This window comes from Balaenoptera borealis, assembly GCF_965194805.1.
Source record: "Balaenoptera borealis genome assembly, chromosome: 1".
In the NCBI taxonomy this organism is placed as follows: Eukaryota; Metazoa; Chordata; class Mammalia; order Artiodactyla; family Balaenopteridae; genus Balaenoptera; species Balaenoptera borealis.
Window position 1 is genome coordinate 81,308,558 of NC_138860.1, and position 22,668 is coordinate 81,331,225.

General features: G+C 47.3%; 2 protein-coding genes across 7 annotated transcripts; one reads left to right on the top strand and one right to left on the bottom strand.

The window, feature by feature from the left end:
• LOC309613819 (uncharacterized protein) lies at window positions 1-12,117 on the bottom strand. 4 transcript variants are annotated; one of them, XM_082361241.1, is made up of 5 exons: window positions 12,072-12,117; window positions 10,064-10,178; window positions 7,031-7,112; window positions 5,377-5,505; window positions 1-3,661 (listed from the first exon to the last, which is right to left on the bottom strand). In XM_082361241.1, the coding sequence occupies exons 3-5, from the start codon at window positions 7,100-7,102 to the stop codon at window positions 3,173-3,175; spliced, it is 690 nt and encodes a 229-aa protein (XP_082217367.1). In that variant the 5' UTR covers window positions 7,103-7,112; window positions 10,064-10,178; window positions 12,072-12,117; the 3' UTR covers window positions 1-3,172. The 4 variants fall into 4 exon arrangements, with proteins under 4 accessions (XP_082217367.1, XP_082217366.1, XP_082217364.1 ...); XM_082361240.1 differs by having other exon boundaries at window positions 11,510-12,077; XM_082361238.1 differs by having other exon boundaries at window positions 10,064-12,077.
• Window positions 12,118-12,178: 61 nt separating this feature from the next.
• Window positions 12,179-19,042, top strand: SSR2 (signal sequence receptor subunit 2). 3 transcript variants are annotated; one of them, XM_082364240.1, is made up of 6 exons: window positions 12,179-12,269; window positions 12,889-13,043; window positions 13,724-13,822; window positions 15,293-15,401; window positions 17,244-17,321; window positions 18,460-19,042. In XM_082364240.1, the coding sequence occupies exons 1-6, from the start codon at window positions 12,228-12,230 to the stop codon at window positions 18,568-18,570; spliced, it is 594 nt and encodes a 197-aa protein (XP_082220366.1). In that variant the 5' UTR covers window positions 12,179-12,227; the 3' UTR covers window positions 18,571-19,042. The 3 variants fall into 3 exon arrangements, with proteins under 3 accessions (XP_082220366.1, XP_082220365.1, XP_082220367.1); XM_082364239.1 differs by having other exon boundaries at window positions 12,184-12,278; XM_082364241.1 differs by lacking the exon at window positions 12,179-12,269 and adding an exon at window positions 12,328-12,352.
• The last annotated feature ends 3,626 nt before the right edge of the window (window positions 19,043-22,668 follow it).

The window sequence follows — 22,668 nt, forward strand, 5'->3', positions numbered from 1 at the left end:
TAAACTTTACTTTTTAAGGATGGTTGCCTGGAAGGAAAATCTGTAATGCAAAGCAAGGAAGTAATTACCATAAAAGTCACCATAGCGGTTACCTGCATGGGAAGAAAGAAGTTGTGATTCGGCAGAAGGACATGTGGGATAATTCAGGGGTACTGATAATGTTCATTTCTTGACCTGAGCAGTGGCTACTATAATTTCTTAGAGTGAGCATTTATTTATTTAATGTTTTGTTTTGAAATAATTTTGCACTCACAGAAAAGTTGCAAAAATAGAACAAACAGTTCCCATGTGTTCTTCACCCAGTTTCTCCTATTGTTAGTATCTTGCATAACCACAGTACAATTATCAAAACGAATTAACATTGGTACGATAACATGAACTATACTACAGACTTTATTTGAATTTTACCACTTTGTCTATTAATGGCCTTTTTTCTGTTCCAGGATCCAATCCAGAATCCCACATTGCATTTAACTGTCATGTCTCCTTAGTCTCCTTTAATATGTGACAGTTCCTCAATCTTTCCAAAGTCTTTTAGAGCCTTTTTTGGTAAATATATTTTTTTTAATTTTATTTATTTTTTGGCTGTGTTGGGTCTTCCTTGTTGTGCGCAGGTTTTCTCTAGTTGCAGAGAGCGGGGGCTACCCTTCCACCATTTCTCATTGCGGTGGCTTCTCTTGTTGCGGAGCACGGGCTCTAGGCGCCTGGGCTTCAGTAGTTGTGGCGCATGGGCTCAGTAGTTGTGGCACGTAGGCTCAGTAGTTGTGGCGCACGGGCTTAGTTGCGCCACGGCATGTGGGATCTTCCCGGACCAGGGATCGAACCCGTGTCCCCTGCACTGGCAAGCAGATTCTTAACCACTGCGCCACCAGGGAAGTCCCCCTTGGTGAATGTTTTTATTTTTAATTAATTAATTAAAATTTATTTGATTGAAGTACGGTTGATTTACAGTGTTGCATTAGTTTCTGCTGTACAGGAGAGTGATTCAGTTTTTCATACTCTTTTCCGTTATGGTTTATCATAGGATATTGAATATAGTTCCCTGTGCTATACAGTAGGATCTTGTTGTTTATCCATGCTATATATAATAGTTTGCATCTGCTAACCCCAAACTCCCACTCCATCCTTCCCTCACCACCACGCCCCCCCCACCCACGGCAACCACAAGTCTGTTCAAGCCTTGGCAGTTTTGAAGAGTACTGGTCAATCATTTTGTACAATATCCCTCAATTTGGGTTTGTCTGATATTTCTTATGCTTAAAGGGAGGTTATGCATTTTGACATGAGTGCCTTCTCAGCACAACATATCAGGGATACACAATATCACTGTGTCTTATTACTGGTAACGTTAACCTTGATAACTTAGGTAAAAGGGTATGGGGTCTGCTGGGTTTCCCGCTGTAGTTATTATTTTTACCTATGTAATTAATAAACATCTTGAAGGAGATACTTTGAGACTGTGCAAGTATCCTGTTTCTCCTCAGATTTTCACCCACTAATTTTACCCTCCATGGTCGGGTCTTGCTCCAACAATTATGACTCTGGTGTTTTAATAGTGGTTTTCTATCTCCTGCATTTCTTCTACATGTGTTTGTTGCAGTTCTTCTGTAAGGAAGAGCTGTCCTTTCTCCCCCATTTTTATGTTAACTTTTATGCACTTTACTGGAATACACTTTTCAAGCACACCTGGGACATTTACAAAAATTAAATATATACTAGGAAATACATGAATCTCAATGAATTGTAGAGTTGCCCTGCCCAGATTCCCTTTATGGGGCCACACACCCATTCTCAGCTGCAGTGGGGTTGATTGCTAACAGCTAAACAGCCCCTTCACCGGAGAATTGCCCTCATTCAATAGGGAGGCTGCCTCACTGGAGAACCTAGGGCAGCCCGCAGTGATTGACTGATATGGGCTTACAAAAGGCCAACCCCTTGCCTCAAAAGTGCAACCAATTTTGTGTTGTAACTCACGCTTCAGAGTTCCTTGGAATCAGGTGGAGGCAGACTTCACTGTTAACTGTTAACAACCCTGCTTAGCTTTCTTCCCCTGCCCTATCCTGCTTCCCTCACTCCCTTTCCTTCTCCTGAGAGCATTCTCTCAATAAAATCCTCACACAAGAACCTCCATCTCAGCCTCAGCTTCTAGGGAACCTGCCCTAAGACAGGTTTCCTGATTTCTAAGATTCCTTCTGAATGATTAGTGTGTATGTGGGGAAGCGGGGGTGGGCTTGGGGAGGCTCTGGAGGGTAAGGGTTCCTCTTCTTTACTCAAGCTGAGGAAGGAAAAGTGAGATAGCAATATAAATTTGGGAGCTAGCCTTAAACTTTGTTGCCGGGAACAATCACGATCTTAAAAATGACTTCTGAGTTCCCTCTGCGAAGTTTTTATTCCAGTCTTTTTGTTTGCTACAAGCTCAAAAGCTTTGCTATACAGAGCTGAGGGTTACAAGGAAGGAAATGAGACAAGTCTGGAGTTGAAACCTGGAAAATTAGGCCTTGAAGCCTCCCTCATGAGTTACATCAAGACTCTTTCTCGGGCTTCCCTGGTGGCGCAGTGGTTAAGAATCCGCCTGCCAATGCAGGGGACACGGGTTCGAGCCCTGGTCCGGGAAGATCCCACATGCCACAGAGCAACTAAGCCTGTGTGCAACTACTGAGCCTGCGCTCTAGAGCCCGTGAGCCACAACTACTGAGCCCATGTGCCACAACTACTGAAGCCCATGTGCCACAACTACTGAAGCCCACGTGCCACAACTACTGAAGCCCGCATGCCTAGAGCCCATGCTCCGCAACAAGAGAAGACACCGCAATGAGAAGCCTGGGCACCGCGACGAAGAGTAGCCCCTGCTAGCCGCAACTAAACAAAGCCTGCGCGTAGCAACCGAAGCAGCCAAAAAAAGGGACTCTTTCTCTTCAGGTTGTTTTTCACCTTCTTGGGTTGCAGGCCGGAAGGGTTTCTAAAGCCTTCTCATACCTCTCAAGGTATGCTAGCCCCACATCTTAAGAGACAGAAATTCATATAAAATTAGAAAGGATGAGAAGATGTTCAGAGAGATAAAAGGGGGTGGGGAGGAAGAAAGTCAATACATCGACCAAAAAAATTAAGAAAGATAAAAACCTGGAATCATCAATCAGGCTCATACATGCCATCCACAAAAATAAAATTTGCTTTATTTACAAGCTGAAGGATTACACTCTCCGTTCTCCTGGCTTTTGTCCAGACCTTCCCTTGGAGTTCCCCCAGGAGCCTGTTGCCTCTCTCGCTTATTAATGGAACCTGTGACTCCATCCTCATTTTCATTTGGGTCTCTACTTTCTTTGGAGTCCGATGCCTTGTTTTCCTCCATTGATTTCTGCTTATCGTGGCAACACATACACAAGTATTGACGGAACTCGGTCATACTCCAGCGGGATGACTTGGTCTTGGAGGTGGGCGTGCTCAAGCTGCCTTCCAAGATGCTCAAGTGCTCCTTTTGCCTCTGTTGGCAGGTCTTGGAGTATGAGTGTCGCTTCCGTCTCACCCCAGGAGAGCGCTCTGCCTCGTCCTCCTCATCATCGTCATTCTCATCTGCCTCCCTCACCTTATTTCTCCTCATCCGCACGATGGCAACTTTATTCCGCTTCTGACTCTTGGCTCGATCAAGGCTGGGATCTTCTTCCTTGGGGAATCCGAGAGCAAGGAATGAAGCATGCTCTCCACTGACCCATCCCATTACGCGTCTGATGGGGGGAAGTGAGGCAGAGAAGGACTGAGATCAGAGGGAAAGGTTAAGCCAAGCACTCACCTGAGAGTACAGAGTGGGCAGCACAGATAACAAAAGACTGCACTGCCCAGGGCAGACATGCACTTAAAATTACCAAAGAGGGGCTTCCCTGGTGGCGCAGTGGTTGGGAGTCCGCCTGCCAATTCAGGGGACGCGGGTTTGAGCCCTGGTCCGGGAAGATCCCACATGCCGCCGAGCAACTAAGCCCATGCGCCACAACTACTGAGCCTGCACTCTAGAGCCTGTGCTCCGCAACAAGAGAAGCCACATCAATGAGAAGCCCGCGCACCGCAACGAGGTGTAGCCCCCGCTCGCCACAACTAGAGAAAGCCCATGTGCAGCAACGAAGACCCAACGCAGCCAAAAATAAATAAATAAAATAAAATAAATTATTTAAAAAAAAATTACCAAAGAGAAGTTACAAATCAGTTTCAGCAAAGGATATGCAGGTGTATTCTGAATGCGTTAGAAGAGAGCTCATTATTTTTTTTTTTTTTTAATTTTATTTATTTATTTATTTATTTATGGCTGTGTTGGGTCTTCGTTTCTGTGCGAGGGCTTTCTCTAGTTGCGGCAAGTGGGGGCCACTCTTCATCGCGGTGCGCGGGCCTCTCACTATCGCGGCCTCTCTTGTTGCGGAGCACAGGCTCCAGATGCGCAGGCTCAGCAATTGTGGCTCATGGGCCTAGTCGCTCCACGGCATGTGGGATCTTCCCAGACCAGGGCTCGAACTCGTGTCCCCTGCATTGGCAGGCGGATTCTCAACCACTGCGCCACCAGGGAAGCCCCGAGAGCTCATTATTTTAAAAGGATCCTAATGCAAATACTTTGGTTAAATAAAGACTCATTTTAGAAGTCAGGTAATAACCCTCCAATTTATCTATTCTAGAAATCCTGGTTGTTCATATTTGGGGGTGATGGATATGTTTATTATCTTGATTGTGGTGATGGTTTCATGAGTATAAATATATGTCAAAACATCAAATTGTACACTTTAAATATGTACAGTTTACTGTGTGTCAGTCAGAGCTCAATAACAAAAAACACAGCTAGCATTTAAACCCTCCCCCACATAAACAAGCAAATAAGTTCACATATCATGTGTGCTTAACAGCATGTGAATGTTGAAAGGATACCTTGGAGGACTCATAAAAATGGGATAGCTAACTGGGAGGCAGCTGTGTGTGAGATCTTGAGTCAGACAAACTGAGCTCAAACTCTAGCATCTCTGCTTCCCACTTATGCGATCTTGGGAGAGTTACTTAACTTGTTCATGTCTCTGTTTCTTCATCTGAAAAGTGGGGACAATAATAGTATTGAGCTTACCGGGTTCTTATGAGGTTTAAACGAGATATAAATTCTTACAAGTGGCATGTAGTAAGTACTCAGTAGATGTAAGCTGTGACTACTATTACTGTTGGTATTTTTTTCCGGAAGGAGTAAATTTGAGCCATGTTTAGTAAAGATGTGAATTGGAAGGATGTAGAGAAGACATGGATGGTTGCCACAGGACATCTTAGGGGAGGTCAATGAGCTAAGATGCCGACATGGTGGTAGAGCAAGGGGTGAGAGACCCCAGAGGAGGGAGAAATACAAAGTAGGGTACTCACGCTGGTTAGGTCCTGGCTGCCTTGATAGCCTAGGTCATCAGTGAAGCTGTAGATGGATGTCAAGGATATATCAACGGTGTTAAAGGAGGGATTTTCTGCCCCTGAGGATTCCCAAACTTCTCTGGTCTCCTAAGGGGGAGAAGAAGGAGAGGTTAGTTAGAAGCAGGGCCCCTCACACCAGGCAGAACTTCAGGAGTCACCCTACCCTTGCTCCTGCCTGTGTCCCATCCTGCCCTGCTACTTCGAGATTTGAAGATAGAGACACATTATCTCTCTTCTTCATTATCATAAAGTTCTATGATCACTAATGCCATGAGACTCTGGTGTGTCCCCTGCCTCCCTAACCCCACACTCACAATTCTTTAGTCCCCATGTCCTCACAGAAGTGGTTGTCATAGCAACAGGAGGGTGGGGTCCCAGGCCCATGGGTTCAAGGAGGGCTCCTCTGTGGGTATGAGAGGGTGCACGTGCACACATACACACACACACACACACACAGCCCTCCTCCTTCACTTTCAGCAAGAGGAGGCTGGATCTGCTCATCCCCCTCCCCTGGCCCCCACCAGTGATCAGAATAAGAAGACTGGGCTTAAAAAGAGACACTGTGACCAAATTCTAAAAAATGGGACAAAACCCCAAAGGGCACCAAGACATGGCAGATGCAGATTCCAGAATCCACCTAGGAATCCACATGTGCTGGAGAGAAATTTGGCATGAAGCAGACAATAGTCCACAACCAACTTTGGGTGGCCAGGTCTGTCTGAGATCTTCAAGGGATCCAAAGACTTAGAAGGGACACTTCAGTGTCTGTTTCAAGAGCCTGAGCTCTGTCTGAGCCTTCTCTTCCCTTTCTCCTCCCTTCCTCTTAGTCTGGGGAGGTAGTAACCAAGGCTGTATCCTCCATGCATTTTTTTTCTCTCCACACTCTCCCTGGGAGAAACTCATTTCGTTGAATCGGCACTCATCAAAGGCAATGCTGCAATGTATGATCATTGATAGGATCCTAGATTTTTTTTTTTTAAAGTCTTAAAGGGCATTTTGGCAAAAATTGCATATGGATTCTATCTGAAAATAGTGTTTTATCAGTGTCAAACTTCCTGGGTGTGACAATGTTATTGGGGTTACGGAAGAGAATTCCTGTTCTTGGGAGATACGTGCTGACGTACACAGGGATGGAGTATCGCGATGTGCAACTGACTCTTGAATGGTTCCAAAAAATGTACAAGTGAATGTGTAGTGTGTGTGTGTGTGTGTGTGTGTGTCTGTGTACACACATATATTAATTTATATAGAGAGAGATAAAGTAAATGAACAAAAGGTTAGCAGCTGGTAAATCTAAGTGAAAGGCATACAGGTGTTAATTGAGCCAATCTTTCAAGTTTCTATAGGTTTCAAGTTTTTCAGAATAAAAAATTGCACGTGGGGGCATGCTAGACAATGTTCTCGGCTCTGTAACCTGGCCTTTTCCCACCTCTCCTCCATTTCCAGCCAAACCTAACTATTGCGTGGTCAGCTGCACTGCTTTTCTTTTCCCACCATCACTCAGTTCTGTTCAATAACTATCTATAGGGTAGCCACTCAACAAACTCAAGGTGTGTCCCTGCCCTCTAGATGCTCACCATCCAGCGAGGGAACAGACTTGGTGACAACTCACCTTACGAAAGCATGGTGGGTGCAGTAGCTGAGTGGGAGCAGAGAGCAGGAGCTCGCCAACACTGCCAGTCATGCCCTGGTGTCTGGAAGAATAAATGGGTGGGCACAGTTTATTATCTGAAAGAAAACAGACCCATTAGTAGTTGGTCATCAACACACATAGACTCCTGGCCTGAGAGGTGGGACATGTATGGATTCACTTTTCCCCCAGTGTTGCCTTCTAGAGTCAGCCTGGAGCAGATACTTGGAAGTCCCTTTTTTCCTTTCTTTATTTACTTTCAGTCCTTCCACTGAGGCCCTACGTCTTTTTTTTTTTTTTTTAAGTGACATTTTATTTTATTTTATTTTTAAGTTTTTTTAAAATTAATTAATGAATTTATTTTGGCTGCATTGGGTCTTCGTTGCTGTGCATGGGCTTTCTCTAGTTGCGGCGAGCAGGGGCTACTCTTCCTTGAGGTGCGTGGGCTTCTCATTGCCGTGGCTTCTCTTGCTGCAAAGCATGGGCTCTAGGCACACAGGCTTCAGTAGTTGTGGCTCATGGGCTCAGTAGTTGTGGCGCATGGGCCTAGTTGCTCGGCGGCATGTGGGATCTTCCCGGACCGGGGATTGAACCCATGTCCCCTGCATTGGCAGGCGGATTCTTAACCACTGCGCCACCAGGGAAGTCCCAGGCCCTACTTCTTTCTGTTGCTTCTTTCTGTGGTAAAGTGGGGGGATTGCTATTACTGACTGCTTCCTGGGGGCCTCACAGTGAATCAAGCCATGTCTTCTTCAGAGTGTGGCATCTGCAAACCAACCAACCATCCAACAAGCCACTCTCTTGCTCATAGAGACCGTCTCTCAGAGCACAGGGATGATGTGCTCTTATGTTAAAATAGCTCCTCATTCCTAGAGATGAGGGTGCGGTTGGGGGGACAAAAATGCGAAGGGGCTAAGGGAGACACAGGAGTCCTTCATACCACACTCTCCTATTGGCTCTCTTTAGCCCTCCAAAGGAAGTGCGGCTTCCTTCCCCCTTAATGAGTTGGAAGACTGGGAGTAAGGGGGAGGGCAGGAAGGGGAGCACTCTGTGCTTTGTATGCCCAGAAGCATCCACCACAGGGAAGGTGTCTTCCCTGGGCTCAGGCAGTCAGTGGAATCAGTCGAGATCTGGGCATTTCCTGGGGACTCGCTGGGAGCTGTCCAATATGCTGTACCTTGGACCGTGAGTTCTCCCAGTGATGGGCAGAAGTGCTGTTTCAGAAGAAAAGCAGAGAAAAGGTCTGCTGAGTATCAAAACCCTGGCCTTTTGGAATTCAAAGCCAAAGGCCAGAGAGGTGTCAGGATATATAAGAGCTGTGCTGTCCGATCCACTAACCACGTGCGGCTATTCAAACTTAAGTTGAAATTAGTTAAAATTAAATAAAGCTAAAAATTTTAGTTCTTCAGTCTGACCACTCACATTTCAAGTGCTCAATAGCCACATGTGGCTGGTGGCTAATATACTGGACAGTGGAGCTATTATAGAACATTTCCATTTTCACCGAAAGTTCTATGGGACAGTGCCTCATTAGAAAGAAAGGCATGGCATTCTGTCTGTTTTGAGAGACAGGCAGAGATTTTGTCTGTTTTGTCCACGGCTCTTGCCCTACGGCCCAGAACATTGCCTGGCACTTTGGAGAATGATCAGTAAATTTTTGTTGAAGGAATACTAGAGACATTAGAGCCGGTTTTTCATCACTTCTATCCCCTCACCCAACTGATTTCATCTAGATAGAGTTCAACCAAACTGGGGAGAAAGAAAAGAAAGAGGAGAGAACAGGAGAGAGGGGATCTTAGTTATCTCTGGATAAATCCCTCAGAAGAGCTCTGAGGCTCCGCTGGCTCCGACTTGACATAGTTTGGGATTTGGAGGGGGTGGCAAAGGAAAAACCCAAATGGGTTGGTGAATCCAAGAGCAAGAGGAGTCTTGTGCCTGCTCCCAAAAATGCACATTGTGCCCAGGTAGGGGGTCTGGGACACTTTTCAGGATTTCTGCTCATCCCAGGTCCCAGCCTGGTTTGTGGAATTGAGGAGTGACTGAATAGCAAGGAAGAGGTGAAGGGCCTGAGAGAGCCCAACTGAGTTTCCTATGGCTCCAGAGAGGCATGGAAAGTAGAGGGAGGGAAAGGAAGTGGGAGAGAGAGGAGTACTGTGCCTGGGAAGGCCTGGGATAAGGCTGAGGGGGATGCACCTGCACTCTGTGTGAACTCACAGCCCAAGAGCAGACAGGATCCAGATGTCTCAGTGGACACCAGAGAGGAAAAGTATTGATGACCAAGCACCGGAAGTCCCTGATCCCCTCCCCCACATGCCTCTGGCACATCGGGAGCCGTCTAGAAAACTAGAGGCACCACTGGAGAAAAATGGCTGGGTAGTCCCTACGTTAACAGAGATTTAAGTCCTTACTATCTGATGGAAAAGGGGCTGGAAGCAGAATTGGGTTTGATTGTAGAAAAGTCAGGAAGTTAACATTTCTTGGACATCTAAGTTTGCATCCTGACATTTATACTCACTATTTCAGTATTGTTTGATTTTTTAACAATGAGAATATAAGCATGTATTATTTATATAAACTAAAAATGATTTTTTGTATGATTCCACTTACATGGGGTATATAGAGTAGTCAAATTCACAGAGACAGAAAGTAGAATGGTAATTGCCAGGGGCTGGGGACAGGAGGAAGGGGAGTTAGTGTTTAATGGGTATGCAGTTTCAGTTTGGGAAGATGAAAAAGTTCTGGTGATGGACGGTAGTGATGGCTGCACAACAATGTGAATGTACATTTTAAATGGTTAAAATAGTAAATTTCATGTTATGTATATTTACCACAATTAAAAAAAAATGAATGTAAAAGAGAAAAAATTATTGTTGCAAAGTTACTGTAACAGCTTTGATTCTGGATGTTTCTTGAAAACTGGCATGGTTCATAGTCACTCCATTACCACTTCTAGCTAACGTAGGCCCATCTGAGGCCCCTAGATTTGGCAGCAAGGCCCTATTTCTGGGTGCTTACCTTTCTGGCAAGAAAGCAGCTTGCCACTTCCTTCTCAGCTTGGTCACACACTCTCTTGGTGGCCCTCTTGTTGCAGATCCCAAAAGAGAGGTCAGTGGGCAGCTTGCGCTCTGTCCTAAACACCAGGAAACAGGACATAAAACCAGTGACACCATCCTGGGGGCACAGTAAGCACCCTAGCTCTGCATGCCTCTGTTCCTGGCACACAGTTCTCTGCACATCTAACAAAGTTCTACTCAATCTCTTGGTTTGGGGTCCTCTTGAGGATGGCAGGAAGAAGTTGTATTCTTTTGGAAGCCTTTCAACAGAAACATTTCCCTTAGCAATTGACTCTCTCTCTCTCTCTCTCTTTGGCAGTGGAAGCGTGGAGTCCTAACAACTGGACCACCAGGGAATTCCCAGCAGTTGACTCTCAAAATCTCTCCTCTAGTCAGAATAGATTCCATTAGGGAGACTGTAGACAGAGACGATGAAAATTCCTCCAATCAGCAGGTGTTTCTTGAGCACCTCTGTGTGTTCAGCACCGCTGTAGGACCTTTGTATAAGTATATACTAGAGAAATATCATCTAATCATGAAAGTAGAGTTTCCAGATCAGAAACAATCAGAAAAAAAAAATTACTAATCTGTGGTGCTGTAAAAGAGCAATGCAGTCTGGCAAAGCCAAGGAAGGCTTCCCAGAGGGGATGAGACTAGAGCGGGGCCCTGAAGGAGGGCTTGGACTTGGATAGGAAAGAGAGGCAACAGGGCATTTGAAGGAAGCCACACACAAAGGAAGTAGGAGCAGATTGAAGGTTGTGTGTAGAGAATTTGTTATGATTCATTCCTGGAGTACGTCCTGTGTGCTCAGGCATGACACTAAGCAATGGAAAACAGACCACCTGTCCTCAAAGAGCTCTACTCTGGGAGGTGGTGAATGGGGGGTGATACTAAAACAAATACAGGTGATGTGTATTAGTCCACAAGAATGTTAAGCCCCCAGAAAGTAGAAACCTTATCTGTCCTGTTCATCACTGTATCCTCAGTACCTAGAACAGTACTAGGCACAAATTAGGTGCCCAATAAGTGCATATTGAATGAAGGAATGCTACAATGCAGAGATAGGATAATAGCAATATTGATAGTTACCATTTATTGAACACACAAATGTGCCAGACATACGCTAAGAGTTTTACACACATTATCCTATTTGATCATCCAGCATTTTGAGAGTACTATAATAATCTCATTTCACAGATTTGGGAACCAAAGCTTATTGAAGTCACACTTGGACTTCCCTCGTGGTCCAGTGCACACTCCCAATGCAGGGGGCCTGGGTTCCATCCCTGTCAGGGAACTAGATCCCTCAGGCCAAAACGAAGATCCCGCCTGCTGCATCTAAGACCCAGCGCAGTCAAATAAATAAATAAATAAATAATTTTTTTTTTTTTTAAGAAGTAACACTTGCCTTAAGGTTACCTAAACAGCAAGTGACCGAAGGGAGATTTGAATTCATGACTGCCTAACTTCACAGTCCATCCTCTGAACATAGAGTCTACTGTTCAAAATGCTGTTTAGGGAAGCTGTTTCTGGTAGCTGATTGAAATGCGCAGGGAAAGGCCCAAGAAAGCGAGACTATCGCAATGAAAAACAGCAACAGCAACGTGTATGAACTAAAGCGGTTACAGTGGGAATGGAGAAGAAAGGATCTACTCTTGCGGGCCCTTAAAGGGCTTCTAAAGAAAGTTCAGGGCTTGGTGACTTATTGGATATAAGGGATGACTAAATTTCTCGCCTGGGAATACGAAGAATAGCCCCGAGAGAAATAGCTTTTCTCTAATTCCTAGTTCGACACTACACTTTAGATAGATAACCCTAATCTCTAGGTTTGCCAGTTCCGCAAAGCACTTTATCAGGTGCTGGTCATCTACAGTAACGGCAAGCCAGCTTGAAAAGTCACTCTAGACTGCAGAATAATAAAAGCGTGAAAGAAAGAACAGGAAAGAAAGAAAGAAGAACGTGGAGGATACACAAACAAGCCTGTTCCAGGAGCTGTCGCATCCCGGAGGCGGGCGGGTACTACAAAGGGAAAGGTGGGGCTTGTCTATGAACTACAACTCCCAGAAGGCATCGGGAAGAGCACCAAAGTTTCCGGCCAGAGCTTACTTCCGGTCTTTTGGGTGCTGATGCGCTCTTCCGGTTTTGGCGGCCCCCGAAAGGCTTTGAGGGTGAGCACGGTGAGTCCCGAGGCACTGGGGGTGCCAGCGGGAGCTGGGGAGTCTCACGTCCGCACAACACTCAGCGGCTGAGTGTTAGCTCGGGGAGGGCGGGGAGGAGAGAGGGCAAGCCGGCGGGAGGACGTGTAATCTTGGCAAGAGGAGGGGAGGGGGCAGAGCGGACTGAGCTCTCGGAGGGCCCCAGAAAGGGATGTGGAGGGCGAGGACGAATGGGATCCCGTGGGAAGGATGGAGGGTGGGATACAGGGGCGTGGGGGAGGACCCTGCGAGCGCGGCGTGGGGTCACAGGGAAGCTGGTGGAGAAGGAGCAGCGGGAAGGCAGCAGCCGTGGGGGACTCCTGCGTGAAGGAAAGCTAGAGGCTGCTGCAGGTCCGAGATCAGCCGAAATCCGGCGGCCCAAGGCGTCTGGCCACATGCAGTCCTCTCAGAAGATCCCGCCAGTTGGGGAGCACCCAGGGCCCTGGTGGCTTAGAGACTGCTCTGTAGAAGGGGCTGCTGCTTTGATAAGCTCAAAAGAGTTTTGATAGACTTTTTAAGAAAGGGCTGTCAGGAAGCTTTTGCTGGTTTTACGTGCTTGGGTTGACTGCTCGCTTTGCTTTTTTCTCCAAAGATGAGGCTGCTGGCATTCCTGGCGTTGGCTCTATTTGCTGTCACTCAAGCAGAGGAAGGAGCCAGGCTTTTGGCCTCCAAATCACTGCTGAACAGATATGCCGTGGAGGGGCGAGACCTGACCTTACAGTACAACATCTACAATGTTGGCTCAAGGTAAGGAGACCCTGGAGCTATAGGTTGGGCCCTTTTCAGGCTTCTTAGATTTCCCAGCTGGGAACAGGGACCAGCAGTGATTTATCTTTGGGAGATTTCCAGCAACAGATATCGTGAGTGAATGAATATACTGCTGGATCTACTTCTGGAAGAGGAGGACATTCTTACCTAAGCTACAGGAAACCATCTTCCACTTTTTGAGCTGGAAGAGTTTCAGAGTGGGGAAGAAGCAAGAATTGTGGTGAAACAGGGAGAGGAAGATGAGAAGGCAGAAGATGTATGATCCTTCGTTACCTCAGGGGTTTAGTTTCAGCTTCCTTTCTTTCATTAGCATTTTTGTTGTCTTTTTTTCACTTTATCCCCTTTAATGTTCTTTTCCACATGCATCTTGCTCCTCTTCTCCTCCTTACACCCACCCACCCACCCACACACACACACACGTGAGAAGAAATTGGGGCAAAAATGGATTCAGGCCCATTCTTTCCTAGATATTTGAGTATTTTGGTGCCCAGAATCCAGGCCTTGGCTGGGATTCTTCAGTGCAACAAACCCAAATAACTGTGTGACTCATATCTGTCTTTTGTAGGTCTGATTTTTTAGGACAGGCAGGCAGGTTTGATTGCTGATTGCTTTAAGTTTATATCCATTACTAACCTTTCTTTGTTTCCTCCCTTTTCTAGTGCTGCATTAGATGTGGAATTATCTGATGATTCCTTCCCTCCAGAAGACTTTGGCATTGTCTCTGGAATGCTCAATGTCAAATGGGACCGAATTGCTCCGTATCCTCTTGACACTGGGTGATGAAGGCTGGTGGTGGTGGGTGGGAGGGGGGGAATGTTGAAGCAAAACAGCAGGGTCATCCTTGTCGCCGCTCTGGATAAGATGGGGCAAGAGAGACTGGTGAGAATTGTGTGAGCATGATTTAGGGTGGGCCTGAGGAAGGAGGTTCCTGAAGTTCAGGTCATAAAGTTCTAAAACGTTCTGTTTTGGGAGAATGTAGACAGATGTTTGTGGCTGGGCGAGGATGTTTAAGGTGCTTTTAAAAGAAATTCAGGGGCTTCCCTGGTGGCGCAGTGGTTGAGAATCTGCCTGCTAATGCAGGGGACACGGGTTCGAGCCCTGGTCTGGGAAGATCCCACATGCCACGGAGCAGCTGGGCCCGTGAGCCACAACTACTGAGCCTGCACGTCTGGAGCCTGTGCCCCGCAACGGGAGGGGCCGCGATAGTGAAAGGCCCGCGCACCGCGATGAAGAGCGGTCCCCGCACCGCGATGAAGAGTGGCCCCCGCTTGCCGCAACTAGAGAAAGCCCTCGCACGAACCGAAGACCCAATACAGCCAAAAAATAAATAATAAATAAAATAAAAGTAGCTATAAAAGAAATTCAGTGGGATGCTAGTGTGGAGGACCTGGGTGACTTTTTTTTTTTTTTTTTTGGCTGCGTCGGGTCTTAGTTGCGGCACAAGGGATCTTCGTTGTGGTGCGTGGGCTTCTCTCTAGTTGTGGCGTGTGGGTTTTCTCTTCTCTAGCTGTAGCGCACAGGGTCCAGGGCGCTTGGGCTCTGTAGTTAGTGGCACGTGGGCTCTAGTTGAGGCGCATGAGTTCAGTAGTTGTGGCACGCGGGCTTAGTTGCCCCGCGGCACGTGGGATCTTAGTTCCCTGACCAGGGATCGAACCTGCGTCCCCTGCATCGTAAGGTGGATTCTTTACCACGGGACCACCAGGGAAGTCCCTTGGGTGACCTTTTAAAGACTCTTCTTACTCAATAAATCCCTTATTCGGATCTACTCGTTATTTCCTGAGTGTTGTGAATTAGATTATTTTTTTCCCTGTGATTTAAAGTATATTTAGATTTTCTGGCAAGGGTAAGTGTTCTCTTTGGTTTTTTGGGGGGGTTTTGATTTATATTTTCAAGAACTTCCTGCAGTTTTAGGCAGCGAAAGATTTTCTGTGACCTTAAGTGACTAATTTTTCATCCATAACCTATATTGCTTTAAAAGTTTAATTTAAACACCTCAATACTGAGTATGTTATAGACCCCTTAAGACTTGGCTAGAAAGACATCATATTATACCACACACTTCAGGCTTAGAAAAAAAGCCCGTGTTTATTATTTTCGCAGTATATTGCAGATGCGGAATCATTACATGTGTTGGCAACTCTTTTTGTGAATGGTGCGTTTAGTCCCTGAGTTGAAAGTTTGTTAACAACTGTAGCTTCATCTTTTTCCCTCCTTAACTCTTGGGTCAGTGCTAGCAACGTCTCCCACACCGTGGTCCTGCGCCCTCTCAAGGCTGGTTATTTCAACTTCACCTCAGCAACTATTACTTACCTGGCCCAGGAGGATGGGCCCGTTGTGGTGAGTTACCCAAACCCTTAGTTGGATGGGGCTCAGCTCTGCCTTCCTTTGAAAACTCTTGCAGAAAATCTCCAGAGCAGGTGCTAAATTCTGAGGAAGATAAGAAGGACCAAAAACTTGAGATATCGTCATAGGAAGGAAGTATGTTTCAAATTATAAAGTCTCAGAATCAAGCAATTGAAATGAATGGGAGGGGAGTACTGTAGCATTCCCTTCCGCTTCACTTTTAATCTGTACAGTGTCATGTGCTGCCCAGTTTATTGCCATCATTGTCCTTCCCATCCGTCTTCTGTGCCGCCATCAGATGATTCCTGGTCTCTGCTGTGTCTGTGTCTTTCCCTTGCTTAGAATGCCCCTGCTTCTTGCAGCAAGGCTGAGTTTCCTGCCTCTTCTCGCTTACCCTCCAGCAGTCTCACTGTGTTCTGCCTCTCCCTCTCTCTACTCTCGAAGACCTTCTGTCCTAATTAGACCAAGCTCCTTCCTGTGGCACCTCCCCCGCCCTCAGTGCTCGTTCTTTCCACTTTGCCTTTGGTCTCTGCTTGAAGCACTCTCTGTAGTCTCTCTCCTCCACTTCATCATCCGAAGCCTTCTCAAGACCTAGCTCTGAGCTGCGTCTCCTTGATTCTGTCTTCTGCTTTTACAATTCATATCGCTCTTTCCTACTCATTCTTTCACTAAACAGTGACTGACTGCATCTAAACTTCTATAGCTCTTATAGTCTATGCCACTTGAACGTTTAATTATTGACCATCTTTATTAGTTCTCTTTCCTGTATCTAGGTCTTTCCCTCACTCCCACCTCCCAGTTTAATTATAAACTCCTTGAAGCACGGAACTTTGTCTTAGATTTCTTTCTGTTTCCCATATAAAATAGAAACCCAGCGATAACCAGTCTCTTGACTGACTGATGTAAAGGTCAGCAGACATTTATTGAGCCCCTGCAAGGTGCTAGACTCTAGGGAATACCAAGCAGATTAAGACACTGTCCTAGCCCTCAAAAAGCTTAGGTCATGAATTTATAAATACAGATGGGCTTTAGGCTACTTAGTGAGTGCACAGTAAGGAAGGGACTTAACAGAGTCAACCATAGAACTAAAAGAAATCCAAGAGTCTTGAACATTCAGTGCACTCTCTGAGTTATCTTTTTTTAATAAACCATGTGGAACCATATTCTTGTAATCCTGGTTATGTTTTCATATCTTCTATCATGTGTGCTTTTAGAACCACCTCTAAGACTCTTTGGTTCCACCTGGTCCTTGATGGGTTAAAAGACACAAAATTAAAGGCCCAGCCGCCACTTTAGAACAAAGTTGTTTGCAGTGTGCTTCAAACTCTTGGCCTCCTCTCCAAGACAAAGGAATGTGGGGCAGACTCAGCCCCTCCACTAGTAATGTACATTTGGGTAGGGCTTTATACTTTCCAGAATCCTTCTCATTAGTTCACTTGAGCCTCATGTCAACTTGTGAGGTATAGAAGAGTGTTTCCACTTGAGGAATGGGGAAATGATTGCCAAGGGCAGAGGGGCCAGTGGTGGTGAGCAACTCTTTCCAGAGTCTGAGGCTAAGACAGAAGGATTTGGCTTTAATTTCAGCTGCATACCCATCCTACCTTTTTTTAGTAAATGCTCATCATGTGTCTCCTGGCTCCTAATTTACTTATCTTTACAACACACTAAGAATCATCCAACTCTCTCTAGTTCAAAAACTTTTCCTCATCTTGTTGTTTTCTTGGGCCTTTGGGAACTAAGACACTATTGCTTAGAACTGGGTTGGTTGGAACTGCCCTTTCCCAGATGAGAAAGAGCTGGAGACTTGCCTTAATGCCTTTCTTTTCTGCTTTTCAGATTGGCTTTACCAGTGCACCTGGACAGGGAGGAATCCTGGCTCAGAGGGAGTTTGATAGAAGATTCTCCCCACATTTTGTAAGCTTTACCGTCTTCTTGTCATTTCCCTGGGAGTAGAACATGCTTTTGGTTCTGGGACCTTTGGGCTTCCTTAGAAGATATGTTTAGTTGGTTGGTTCTTGTCATATCTGTTTTTTGATGTCTGATACACACAGCCATCAAATATCCTGATTTAACCATGGTTAGAGATTTTTGGCAATGAGATCAAAATTGCCAGAACCAAAAAAAGCTGCCCTTTTTCTCTGCTCAGCCTTGAGTAGAGCTCCGTCTTGGAGTCCTGGGTCTAATTTGAGGATTAAAAGTATATCTGCTTAGATTAAAAGGGTCACAGAGCATCGGGAAGGTTAAATGGGAACTTTGTTGTAGTCTAGTCTAGGGGAGAATTCTTTGAAGATTTGCCTAAAGTACTGAATGAGGAGATTCATTTATTCATTCATTCGGGGAATAATTATGAGGTTCCTAATTACGTGCTCAGTTCTGTGCTTTGCTTTGAGAAAACAACGCAAGACACAGTCCCTTCCATTAAAGATCTTACGGGCTCATAGAGGCTTCAGCACAAGTCAGTGGGGGAAGAGGGCTGTGATAGAGATCATACACAAGGCTCTGGAGGAGATGCAACAGAAGCACCTAACCTGGTCTTTGAGAGTCGGGGAGGAATTTTCTGGAGGAGGGAGGTTTAACTTATTAAAGAGGAGGTAAGGAAGGGGAGGCACCCTAGGAAGAGGGAGTAGCTCAGAAGTGAGAAAAAGCGTGGTACAATCCAGGAATGGCAGGTAGTTTAGTGAGACCAGAGAGCAGAATGTGAGACAGAGGAATGGAAGAGAGAGCTCTAGGTGGGGGCAGGGGTTAGGTCGCAGGAGGCTTGACTGTTAGGGCAAGACCTGGGCATCTCCCTCCTCAAAGATTGTTTGGAAGAGAGAAGCTTCTCTTCCAGATTGGGTTGGGTCAGGTGAGACCTTTGGTTTCATAGCTCAAAAGATATAGATTGGTCTTTAGCAAGCCATTCTGTGTCCAGAGTAGCCAGAGAGGAACCTTCCTGCCAAGGTTCTGCTTAAAATTTGGGCTGGACTGCTCCCTTTCTCATTGGACCCCTTCCTTCCTGGTCCCCTCCTGTGCCCTAATCGAGACTTCTAAGCAAGGCCTTTGTCTTCCACAGCTGGACTGGGCAGCCTTCGGGGTCATGACCCTCCCTTCCATCGGCATCCCCCTGCTGTTGTGGTACTCCAGCAAGAGGAAATATGACACCCCCAAAACCAAGAAGAACTGAGTGGGGCTTCCACAGCCCTCCCTTCACAAGAAATCCAGGTGCTTTCCAGACTCCAAAGGGTATCTCAAATGCAACCTCTTCTCCCTCAGCCCTTGGCCACCTTCTCCTTGATCCTGCCCTGCTCTCAACCAGAGCGAAGGACCAGACCTGGGAGTCTGTGAGAGCCTCCTTGGTTCCATCTTGAAGCCATACAAACAGGAAAGCCTTTGGCAATCGCCTTGAGCCTAGGGGCCCTGTGGTGCACCACCGAGGTGCCATGGGGTGCGTTTCTGGCGATGTGAACTCTCTCGGGTCCAGGAGGGGGCGCTTCGGAGACTGCCTGACACCACTCCGTCCCCCACCCTCCCCTCTCAGAAGAGGGTGGAAGGTAAGATGAAAGCTATGGGACTCTTGGAGGCTACCCAGTCTCTGTGCTGGCTTAGGGAAGCTCTTACCAAATGGGGTTTTCTAATAAAAACAAATGCCACCCGGACTTGTCTGTTTTCCCATCACCTGGATGAGCTCAGGTTGCTGTTGGTACTCAGGCCCTGACTGCCCAGGCTCCTGGGCAGGTGAGCTGAATTCCTGCCTCCTTGCTCTAGGGACTGTGGGTTCTGTTCCCACAGAGATATCCCACCCCCCGCACCCTCTCTTTTGAGCACCTTTGCTTCCGTCCCTTATTTCCCTCTGTTCTCACCAGTCACCATATATTCCCCTAAACCTTCCTTGCCTGTGAGCCCCTCTCCACAGTAGAGGAGAGAATGGGGAAAAGTGGTCTGCAATTGTTCTCATGCCCTGGGAGACCTTCTAAGGGTGATTTATTCATTGACTGTTTTTGAGGAACTATCTCTTATGCCTGATTCTAGCCCTTCCTCCGTTTAAGAGCTAGCTTTTCTTGAGCTTGAACTTATTATTATTTTGGCCACATTGCGGGGTATGCAGGATCCCAGTTCCCCGACCAGGGATTGAACCTGTGTCCCCTTCAGTGGAAGCGTGGAGTCTTAACTACTGGACTGCCAGGGAAGTCCCATCTTGAACTTATTTTTAATGCCTCTGCTTTGAGCTCAGGCCAGGCAGAAGCGCCTGTATCCCCTGAGTTGTTACCTAAGCACGGCCTCTGGAAAGGCAGTGGGTTTTGCGGCAACAGCAGTGGGGAGAAGCCACGCTGAGCTGACTCTGTCCAACCCAGGAATGCCGTGGTCCGAGAACAGCCTCCCAGGCAGGAGAGAAACCCAACAAACACCCGCTTTGTTCCTGTCACCAAGTTTCCCAGCTTAGATTCGGGTGGGGGGCGGGGGGAGAGTGCTGCCCAACCAGTTTAACCTCTCCTTGGCCCAGCCTTCCGAGCCTCCGGGCCCCAAGAAGGATGAAAAGGACCTGGAGACAACGGGAGGCTCCAAATGGAGTAGCCCTCCACCAGCTCACATCCTTCTTTCAGGGCTTACGGCTCGGACACCCCAGGACTGGCCAGGTCAGAGGGCAAGAAGGATATATTTGCTTTGGTTCATTGTGTTCCTGGGGGAGACCTGGGACTTGCTCAAGAGAATGGGGAGAAAGACAATGGGTCAGAAGCTTGGGGTTGAGAGCGAGCATAGGGAAGGAAGAGGGAGCTAGTTTGATAATGTATTGTCTTCCTCTAGGACTATGAAATGTTGGTCTTTGGACCAACACACTATTTGCCATCTGTGTGGTGTCCACTGAAAACAGAGTGAGGAGGTAACCTATAGGAGCGGGGGGGTTCTGGTTTAAAGGGTAGGATGAACTTCATAACTTGGGAAGCTAACGTGAGAGATTTCTCCCTCAGTCTGAGCTCTGGGAGATACTCCTTTTCTGAAAGCTGGGGCAATCTTTACCTTTCCTTGCAGAACTCAGCACTTTGTGTCCTGGCCCTTGTTACAGAGGAGACTAGGGGGAAACCCAGGTCTGACCCAGATGACAAGAGAAGCATTGTGAAGGCAGTGTCACAGGCACCTTGAAAAAAGGCCAAAACTAGATACTTCATCCCTCGAGAGATCAAATTCCTTGGAGTCAGGATGGAATTTGAGCCTCCCTTAAGTAGTCGCATTGAAGAATATAAGCCTCTAAAATCTATAGATGGCGAGACTCAGCTGGAGTAGTTGCTTTAGGATTGAGCCCTCTTCTTGAGGTAACTTAATGGAGGATGAGTAGCAGACAGTACTTCGTTCTAATGGAAACTACCCCAGGGAGATGCGACCCCTGATCTCCAGATTTCATGCAGGTCTGCAAGGGAGAGGGAAAGCAAGCACTGGCCCTACATCCTTACTGGAGACTGAGTACCCAAACGGAGGGCTTCCTCCCTAAAAGGCAATACAGATAGCAACCCAGCTCTCAACGTGTTCCAGATCCCCTCCTCCCGCTGGAAACCAGCCCTGTATCCCTCCCACGTCGTCCAAACTTTTAGCTGGCACCTGCTCACCCACACCCAGCCCTGGTACCAGGAGGAGCCAGGGCCCAGGTTACCACCCCTTTCACATACTAGGCTTCGGGACTTTACCTGACAACAGTTACTTGGAAACGGGTATAAGGATTCCCAAGAAGCTGTGGATAATGCAGCGGCTTGGTGACAGGATGGGAAGTTATCAAGACTGGGTCCCTCGAGAGAGCGGCTCAGGGTGGTGGAAGCAGCACTGACCACAGAGGCGGCAGTGCTGCATCCCAGCCCCGGTTCTGCCGCTCACTGGCTGGCAGACCTCAGGTAAATCACACACACCCACCCCGCTCGGAGCCCGTGTCCTCATTTGGACAATCACGGGATCGTTAAATCAGAGAATTTCCGAGGACCCTACACCAGTAAGACAGGCAGCTGTTTCCCCTGTATTCTTGTGAAGTGAGAAACAACCACTGTCACTCATGTGGTTTGGAGCCCAGCCAGGTAGGAAAGGGCACACAGTTTCCACATCTGGCAACAACTGCCCTCTTCCTCTCACCCAGAGGGAGAGTTTTAGAGCAAGGATAGACCATAGATCACCTAATTTAATCTCATTTAATAGATCAGGAAAGGCAGAGTGGAGTGGTTTATCCAAGGTCACAGCAAGTGGCAGCTAGCATATTTATTGAATAACAATTATGGGCCCAGCATTAGTGTTCCACTATTCGTATGTATCTCATTTACTATCCCCATTGTACAGAGGAGGAAACGAGGCTACTAGGGAACTTCTCCAAGGCCCCTTGACTGGTGAGTTGGCAGAGGCAGCCAAGCTCTTCCGATTCCAACGTGTCCTTTCCCCTGGACCATGAGACCTGTCAGGGAGGAGGCTCCCCGGTACCTCAGGAAGTCCAGCATCTGCCCACTCTGTCCTCTGCCCCAGGGAAGCGGTGAGGGTGAGTCAGTGCCCCTAGAAGCTGTTATCAGGGAAGGGGGTGGAGAGCCAGTCAGATATCCTGTGCCTGGTATCCACAACACGCCGGGAGTCAGCCGGGTGTGTGCCAAGCTGCCTGCTCACCCTGTTCCTGTTGGCTGAAGGAGGGTCCTCCTCTGATGTAGCTGCCCTTGTCATCGCTCCTCCCTGTACTTTCATCACAGAAAATACAGTCTGTCCTCCTCCCCCCTACTGTAACCTGCCTCTTAAAGGGAACGACAAGCATTTTGAAACCAAATTTGAGAGAGAGCAAAGGACCTCCCTGACCCCAGTAGGACCTTGCTGTTAAGTAGGGTTCCAGCTGTGGGCCTTTCCCTGAGTTGTCTTCTTTTTCCCCTCAGCTCCACCCTGTCTCTGCTGGAGGGCGGGTGAAGGTTCCCTGGGATGTCAGGTTCCCACATACTCTCCCCTCAGGGTGACCCCAGCTTGGTTTCCTGTATCTTCCTACGTGTGCCTGAATCCGGGGGCTGCCCTTTGGGGGATGCTGAGGATGGGGAACCCAGGAATCCTCGGGTCCAGCAGTGGCACCCAAGGGGTTAAAGGTCTGGGCACAGCACTGTCTAGGGTGTTTGAAGTAGGGCGGGGAAGGGAAGGGCTAGAGTAGTTGGAGAGGCAGCTGATCTGGACTGGAATGAGTCCCCCCTGTCTCCTATGCAAACTTCTGGACCATGAGCAATTCCCTTAAAAGAACCAAGAAAGAGGCACCCCCATTAAGGTCCTGGACTGGATTCTTAGAGGG

Bases quoted from the DNA above. Each gene is read 5' to 3' on its own strand.
- SSR2 (XM_082364239.1), top strand. From the start codon at position 12,228: ATGCGCTCTTCCGGTTTTGGCGGCCCCCGAAAGGCTTTGAGGGTGAGC. The intron at 12,279-12,888 runs GTGAGTCCCGAG...TTTTCTCCAAAG, and splicing joins AGGCTTTGAGGGTGAGCACG to ATGAGGCTGCTGGCATTCCT. The intron at 13,823-15,292 runs GTATCCTCTTGA...CTCTTGGGTCAG, and splicing joins AAATGGGACCGAATTGCTCC to TGCTAGCAACGTCTCCCACA.
- LOC309613819 (XM_082361238.1), bottom strand. From the start codon at position 10,218: ATGGTGTCACTGGTTTTATGTCCTGTTTCCTGGTGTTTAGGACAGAGC. The intron at 7,113-10,063 runs GTAAGCACCCAG...TTATTCTTCCAG, and splicing joins GCTGCTTTCTTGCCAGAAAG to ACACCAGGGCATGACTGGCA. The intron at 3,662-5,376 runs GTGAGTACCCTA...GGATTCCCCAAG, and splicing joins GCAGCCAGGACCTAACCAGC to GAAGAAGATCCCAGCCTTGA.